The sequence below is a fragment of the Corvus brachyrhynchos genome, unplaced genomic scaffold, assembly GCF_000691975.1.
Source record: "Corvus brachyrhynchos isolate BGI_N302 unplaced genomic scaffold, ASM69197v1 scaffold200, whole genome shotgun sequence".
Lineage (NCBI taxonomy): Eukaryota > Metazoa > Chordata > Aves > Passeriformes > Corvidae > Corvus > Corvus brachyrhynchos.
In genome coordinates this window covers 8,289,469-8,297,640 of record NW_008236184.1, presented here as the reverse complement: position 1 = coordinate 8,297,640, position 8,172 = coordinate 8,289,469, and the positions used below count along the sequence as shown (strand labels likewise).

General features: G+C 38.2%; 1 protein-coding gene across 1 annotated transcript; it reads left to right on the top strand.

Annotated features, from left to right (window-relative positions):
- Window positions 1–6: 6 nt before the first annotated feature.
- Window positions 7–7,855, top strand: ARRDC4 (arrestin domain containing 4). The gene is made up of 7 exons (XM_017736744.1): window positions 7–341; window positions 615–762; window positions 2,543–2,645; window positions 3,341–3,597; window positions 4,261–4,423; window positions 4,899–5,053; window positions 5,165–7,855. Exons 3-7 carry the CDS (start codon window positions 2,570–2,572, stop codon window positions 5,219–5,221), a joined length of 708 nt encoding a protein of 235 aa, XP_017592233.1. The 5' UTR covers window positions 7–341; window positions 615–762; window positions 2,543–2,569; the 3' UTR covers window positions 5,222–7,855.
- Window positions 7,856–8,172: the final 317 nt, after the last annotated feature.

Genomic DNA, 8,172 nt, shown 5'->3' with positions numbered 1-8,172 from the left:
GAAAAGAAACTCACTTTATGCTTTGGAGAAGCCATTTTGGATTAGAAATTGGCCTGAGTCCTGAACTGAATCTCAAGGTCTCCCATGTTTCCTTGATTCTTGTTTTTCATTGAAATCAGAGCATAAATAAAGCATGGGCTGCAGTCCAGAACCCACTGGGATCAATAAAAACTTTGTGCATCTGGGTGTTTTAACACATAAATAACTTGTAAAAGTGTCTCCTTTGTTCTATTTCTGGAATAACTAAAACATACTATTCATTCTTATCCTACAGGTGAGGAAAACTTAGTTCTTCTGGATGGAAGACATGAATTTCCATTCAGCTTTCAGCTCCCTCAAGAGTAAGTTAAATAATCCAACCTGAAGGGATTGTGCTGGATGCTGCTTGTAGTGGAACATTACCTTAATGTAATTTGACTTGTGGTTTTTTTAGTATCAGCTTTATATACTTGTCTTAATCAAGTGCTGCACAGAGAGGCCTTGTTTCCTTTAACTTCCCCAAGGCCCTAAAAGTACAAACTGTAAATTGGGAAATGTTTGTGTATGCAGGAAGTGTTAATGTTTAGAGCTGAATTATTAATTGAGGGTAATGATTTTATGACTGCTTGTTTCAGACCTCTGGTGACCTCTTTTACTGGGAAGTATGGCAGCATTCAGTACTTTGTGAAAGCAGTTCTGGAGAGGCCTGCAGTACCTGACCAGAGTGTGCAGACAGAGCTCCAGGTCATCAGCCATATCGATGTCAGCTCACCAGCTCTCTTGGTAAGAGGGTCCCCCACTCCTCCTCTCCTCCCCTGTAAAACCAGCTGCAAATAAACCATTTCCAAGCAGCCATAACCCTTCCCATGTAATTCCAGAGTGTCATTTCCTGACTTCTGGAAGCATATAAGCTCCCTAAGCTTTTCTCTATAAATAGATGATCTTAGGTTGTGTGAATAGCAAGCAGAGTGGTTTTTTTAATACCATTGATTACATCCCTGCTGGCAGAGATGTTCCTGCCAAAAAGTTAGGCAGGCTTCATAATAAGGCTTAATAATAGTAATGCATGAGCGCAGAGTAGTTACTCTTACCAGAGCAACTACATTCACAGGGCTGCAGTGTCCTAAACTCTACAATAATAGTAGGTTGAGGAACAGTAATTAGAGAAGAGTATTAATCATGCTCAGCCTGTCATTTAGGCTCTGGCCATTATGTTACGTATCCCTGCATTTTGCATGTCGTTTTCTAACATGAAGTGTGTGCACGCAGCTGCTCCAGAGATCCTTTCAGTTATTTCCCTATGACAGATTTGGCCACATTAAAGCATTGAGTTTTTAATAATCACTGGAAATACTGTAGAGTAATAAGAAAGATCAGGCATTAAGTAATGAGAAAATAGGCAAGATGGAAGCTAATGAGCTGGATTCTTTTATCTCAACCCATATTACGAAAATAATATAAAATTATACCTTGCACTTTCATGATAGCAACTGGATCTAAATGGTTATTCATTTAAATATGAATGAGTAATTTCTATTTTATTTAAAATGGTGGGATAATTTTAACATCATGACGTGAACGTAACTAAGAGATGTTTTGAGCAGGCTTTTTTTTTCTCCTTCATTACATGCTTACATTTTAATCCATTCTAGAGAGAACTTAGGGTATTTTGGCAGTGACATCTGTAAGCAGAATAGCCTTTATATTCAGCAGTTAGGAGTCTGAAGACATCATACCCACATTGTGTAAGGACAGAGCAGACCATAGGGTACTGCGCAGGAGAGGCCTGTGGGGCACATCAGGAAGGCAGTGCTAGTCCTAATGGATTCCAAGGCTACCACCAAAAGTGCAAAACAGCAAAGTTTTTTCATTATAATAAAATAACAAAACCAGTTTTCATTATGGTATTGACTGGGTGCTACTGCCCAGTAAATCATTTTGAGTAACTTTGATCCTGGGCTTGGACCCTTGATGTGTGCTTGTGAGTTTCTTCTAATGAAAATGTTCAGGCAGTGTAAGTGTCATCTAATGTGACAGTCCTTGAATAAATAAGATGGTTTTTTTCTTGCCCCTAAACTTCTGGGGGGTTGTGTGGCTTGTAAATAATGAAGGTGCATCCCCTTAGCCCAGTGTATACATACATTTATCCTTTCTTAAGGATACAAAGATAAAAACAATTTACCTACCTTAACTGTTAGTTGTTCTCAGATGAAATAATTCTGCATTCTTCTGCACTGAGGAACATGGGGATAAACACCACAGTACTCCATGACATCTTTAAAAAGCTAATGTTGAAGACAAAGCACATGCAAAGACACACTAGTCTGTGTTACTTAGTCAGTACAGTCTAAATGCAGACTGGGATTTCAAAGCAGAAATGTCCAGATTGTCAAACCTTGGTTCCATTTCACATGGTGGCAAAACTACAGTTGCACTGAGCAGTTCAGGGATTCAGATGAAGTGGGTTTTAGAGCTGGATTGCAATGACTGATATACATAACACTAAACTGCAAGTGATTGAGAGCTTCATCCCATAAAATGAAAAATACTCTGTATTTTATAGACACCTGTTCTAAGAAGTCAGGAGAAGATGGTTGGCTGTTGGTTTTTCACCTCTGGGCCAGTGTCTCTCAGTGCCAAAATTGAGAGGAAGGGATACTGTAATGGTAAGAGTAGTTACCTTAAAAATATATATATTAAGCATCTAATAGGTTTGTTTTTTCTTTTAATCTCAGTGAAGCCAACATTTTGCAGTTCAAAGAATAGTTCTGTTTAATAGAAGTAAATTAAAATCTATATGAATTTAATTTTTAAAAAATCATCATGTCTTTCCCCTTGGGAATATAAATTGAAAGGAAGTCCTGTTAATAATCTTACGGAAAGTCCATGTACATGTGAGTGTAAAGAAAAACAAAATGTTTTTATTTGGGATAAAATACGTAATTGGGGATGTAATTAGGTTTTTACATCATACTTGTGTAGGTTCGCACTTTCATAAGCTTTAGCAGCTTCTCTTTCATCTTGATAACATTAGATACATTGAAGAAATAAAATAAAACATCTTGAAATTAATTTAGTAATATAAGAAAGATTGGGGCGTAATTTGCAAATAAAGCTTTTATAGCTTGTCCATACTATTCTTAATGTTTCAAAATGAATCATTGTTTATGTGTAAAACATAGTGGGTGGCTATAATTCTGCCTGGATACCACTCTGAAAAAAATAAACTGGCTTGAGGAAACTTACCAAGTATTGTTCTCATAACACTGCAGATGATGTACGTGCTGTGTAACATGCTTTGATACTCCCAGAGGAAAGTTGGTAAATACAAATTATTCATTAGACTTTTTCTGTCTCTAAGGGGAAGCCATCCCAATCTATGCAGAAATTGAGAACTGCTCTTCTCGTTTGATTGTTCCAAAAGCTGCCATTTTCCAAACACAAACTTACCTGGCCAGTGGGAAGACAAAAACCTTCCGTCAGATGGTTGCCAATGTCCGAGGAAACCACATTGCCTCTGGGAGTACAGATACCTGGAATGGGAAAACTCTGAAAATCCCACCTGTATCCCCATCTATACTTGACTGCTGCATTATTAGAGTAGAATATTCATTAGCTGTAAGTATTGGGTTTTCAAATATGCAAACTTTGGATACTGCATTCAGTTGGGAACAGAAGAATTTACTGAGTAGCTTTTAGGTTTTTGACTTGGGAACAACAATAAATACAAATCTAGGGAAAGGTGTCCCAGCCATTGGCAAGGGGATTGGAACTAGATGATCTTTGGGGTCCCTTCTAACCCAAACCCATTCTGTGACTGTATGAAAAATAAATATCATAAACTATATACATGAGAGAATGAAGGTCACAAAGAGATTCTGAGATGGAAAGACAGGAATAATGTGGAAAAGGGAAAAATGGTACTGAGGAAGATGCAGCTTAGTTTCAGACATGCAGAGATTATTTTGGGAAAGCATTTCAAGCTGAATGGGTTCCTCAAGTGATTCTTTCCAGAAATGGGAAGATAAGGCTGAAAGTCAAGTGCATAATCAGTTTGTCAAGATGGCTTTATTGTTTAATGTCACCTAGAGACAAGTTACAGCCAGAAGGAAGCTGCTGAAAATTAAGGAAAGCTGCCACGGTATTAGCTAAGCGTATCTGGGATGACAAGGCTCTTAATTTTTAAATAATTTGCAGTGTAGGGAGTAGGGCAGCTTTTAAGAGCAGCATTCAATGGGGTCTCATGATGTTTTTTTCTTTTGTTTGGGGGTTGTCACATAGGTGTATATCCATATTCCTGGTGCTAAGAAATTGATGATTGAAATGCCTCTGGTGATTGGCACTATTCCATGTATTGGATTTTCAAGCAGAAACTCCAGCATTACCAGCCAGTTTAGTATGGATATGAGTTGGCTGGCATTGACCATGCCTGAACACCCTGAAGGTAATAAATATATATTGAACTCTCTCTAATCCAGCACAGTACTGTCTGCAGCAGATGGGTGCAGTGCCAGTTTAAGGGCACTGCCAGGGATGTAGGCCATGGAAGTATGACTCGTGAGAAGTCTTAAATCGAGATCCAAAAGGATTGGTGAGGTTACCCTAACTCCAGCCTTCCTGAAGTCTCTCTTTACCCCACCTGAGTGAAATAGCTAACTTCTGATAGTGGGAATATTCTACTCGTTACTGAACACATCTTGATACAACACTGGTTTGCTGCTGGGGTTGTCCTAAAAGCACAGCACTCTCTGTATTCGTGCTGAATCACCTAAGCTTACTGAACACATAATTTCAGTTACAATATTTATGACTACAGTGCACTTCCAATACAGTTTTCATGGTCCTGGATATACTGTAATACAGCTGTTGTCTTGCTGTGAATAGTTTGAAATTTGACAGTACCATCTCTTGTGTTTCAGCACCACCAAATTATGCTGATGTAGTGTCTGAGGAAGAGTTTTCCAGACATGTTCCTGCTTACCCACCACCCATTGATTGTGAGGAACAGTTGTGTTGTCCTGTCTTTGCTTACATACAAGAGTTCCGGTTTCAGCCTCCACCTCTTTATTCAGAGGTAAGAAAACAAATAGCAGGTGGTGTTTTTATTGTCAGATGGCAAAAAAAGCCCCAAACACAAACCTAAATGCAGGAATTGCAGGCAGTAATTGTTGTCTTCTCTCCTTAGATTGATCCACATCCAACTGATGTAGAAGAAATGCAGCCCGTTACATTCATGCTCTGAAGAGGATTTGTAACAAGAGCATCATTGTGATGAATGTCTTAATCTTTCTGCTGCTTAAGCTGGTAGTGCAGCTAAAAAGGAAACAGTTTTCTTTATCAAAACCTCATTCTGTGTACAAGAAAGGCAAAGGAAAATGGAGAAGGAGGTATGAGCACGTTTGGTGATAAAAGAGAACCTGCTGGATTAGTCTGCACAGAGGATAACGGGAGCAGCCAAGCTTGGGATACTTGAGAAGTACCTGAATATACTGAAATGAAAATAAATCCATGAAATACTGAATGTTTTCCAAAAAGTGGATACACTACATGAAGTACGAGGAGGAGATGTGTGGATCTTCTGAAGAGAAAAGAATTTATATTTTGTTTGCAACACTCTGGAAGAATGTACATAGTGTTGTTCAGAACTTCTGTAGTAGAACTTGCATAGTAGAACAGAATGTGGGGTAAGAAAACATTTCCAAAAGATTCCAGTGTTCAAGGGGCTTCAGCTTTGCACTGTCTGCATTCAAAAAAGGAACACTACTGAAACATGGAGTGAAGTCTTAACTTCATATTTGATGGGAACCTGCCCTTCTCACGACTGCCAAGTGGTACTATTTCCTCATTCATCATGATCCTGAAGACACCCTGGATGACAGGATGGCCATTACACAATATTATGAAGGCAACCATTTCATGAATGCAAGACGCAAGTATGAAACAGAACAGTGAACTTAGAGACAAGCTTATGCACTATGCTTTCTTTCAAGGGATTTCTTAAGGGAATTATTCTAACCTCTTCTACTGTGAGTTCTTCTTCTGCATCTTAAGCCTATGGATAGCATGATAAGGGGAAGCATGGCAAGGGAAAAACCTTTTGCCAGCAGCAGGTATACTTAGCAAAATGGACAATATTTATTTATTCAAAAGCCTTTATAAGCCTACCTCTGTTTTGGATATTTACTTACGGTCAGATTTGAGACCAAAAAAAGTCTTGTTAAAGCTCCAGTATACTTCAAGGTTCTAAAAGGGACCCTAAATGGTTTCTGTGGTTAGTGAATGAGATAAGAGGTGTAGGGAGAGGTGTATATATACCCAGAATAGACATAGCTTATAACTGAAGTGAAAGCAGATACCAGGGGAGCAAAGTCCTCTGGTAATGGCACAAAGCTTTTCATTACTCCTGCATTTTTGTCTAAAGATCTATTGTCAGGGGCTGCACTAGTCATTTGCTATCCATACTATATTTGTTGGTGTGTTTCCTTGTTTGTTTTTGTTGTTTAATTTTGTTTTGGTGCAATATTTTAATGTTTTCTTCCTCAGGTCATTTAGAATAGTGAGAGTTCGTTGCTGCTAAGACTGAAGGCACAGCATTTACTTGCCCTTGTGCTGCCTTCATTTAAAGTAGAATGTTTGCTTCCTGCCAGCCATCAATGGGATAAGTAAACAATCACCAACAGATCACTTACAGGAGCAGAAAACAGCATTTCAACATGCACGTTTACAGTCCTGTCTTTGAACTACAGGGGATTTCGGACTACTAGAAATACTCCCTATGTCTTACAGAAGGGTTTGGGGTTAAAACCCGGTGCTTTATGTGGTAAAACAGTGTACTTTCTGATACCTACAAAAATAGTGATTTGAGTTTCCTTCATTTCATCAATAACTGCAGTTTAAAGAAAGTCTAAATGGTTTTTTACCAAATCTGTCTTCACTTAAGAAGCAGGGATTTTTCTACAGGCATACACAGATATATATTTTTAGTCTTCTTTTAGTATGACTCCCTTACATTGTCTAATTTCTAGCACTTCACCTCAAATCACTGGCATCAGTGTGAAAGACAGACTAGTGGAGATTCACGTTTCCAAACTGCAGTTACTCCTTTCATTTGCAACATTTAGTATTTAGTCTTCTATAGCAAATGCAGCTTAAACCAAAATTTGAGTGCATGATTTAGAAAGGACATTCTAAAAATGAGTATTTAAGTCTCAAGATGCAGCTCTCATGCCTTTTTATTTGAGTGAGGGCCTGCCCATACAATTGATGCAGGATTTTCATTCACATCATCTGGAAAGGGAACAAGCATCTTTTCCTTAAACAGATACCATTATAGTTACTTGAAAAGTAATGTGGTTGTGTATTAACTTGCATGTTAATAATTTAAAATCTTAGCTTAAAGAATGTTAGGTGCTTTTTTGGACTGTAATACCTGATAGGTGATGTGTGCTACCTGGTGTAATCATGGTCAAGCAAACAACAGTATGAAGGGTAAAGATGTGCTTTCCCCCTCCCCCAAAAAATCTTTCAGTTGTTTTTTATTCTTTGCAGATAAACTGTGGCCTTAGATTGTTTGCTGCAAAAAAAAGTCAACTATTACGTGTTTCTTAGGAAGCACACATGGCCCTTCAAAGGAGGGGTGAAAACAAGATTAAGTTCTGCTCTCTGGCACTTGGCTTAGTGCAGAAATTGATCCTTAAAAATAATTACTGTTTGCACAATAATAAGTTCAATATGCAGGGGCTTTGTTTTGATAACTGTGAAACAGTTTAAAAGAGACAAAATAAAAAAAGCTGTTTAACATACAGGAACATGATTGTATTTTGTACTAATGAATGAGCCCCATGGGCTCTTTGTTAATAAAAATGTCAAATCTACAGTGTGCTGTTCATCTCTGGTTTGGTGCTATGTCAGGAAATACCTGAATTCTACCCTACAGATCTCTAATTCCTCTCGGATCTGGGAATTAGGCCTTCATCTGTCACTGTTTTAGTTCCCTGAACTGTTCATAACCAAGAGCTGGAACAAATTGATCAAAAAGGGCCTACTCCCACCTGTATGTATTATGTAATAGGGGCTCTTACCCATAAAGATGGAAGGATGTGAGTTCTAATTGGATTTCTCATCTCATATATTAATCTTAGAGGATATTTCATTGTTTCCTTTAGACAAGATCAGAGCAACAAACTAAAGATA

Bases quoted from the DNA above. Each gene is read 5' to 3' on its own strand.
- ARRDC4 (XM_017736744.1), top strand. From the start codon at position 2,570: ATGGTTGGCTGTTGGTTTTTCACCTCTGGGCCAGTGTCTCTCAGTGCC. The intron at 3,598-4,260 runs GTAAGTATTGGG...GTTGTCACATAG, and splicing joins GAGTAGAATATTCATTAGCT to GTGTATATCCATATTCCTGG. The intron at 5,054-5,164 runs GTAAGAAAACAA...TTCTCTCCTTAG, and splicing joins CTCCACCTCTTTATTCAGAG to ATTGATCCACATCCAACTGA.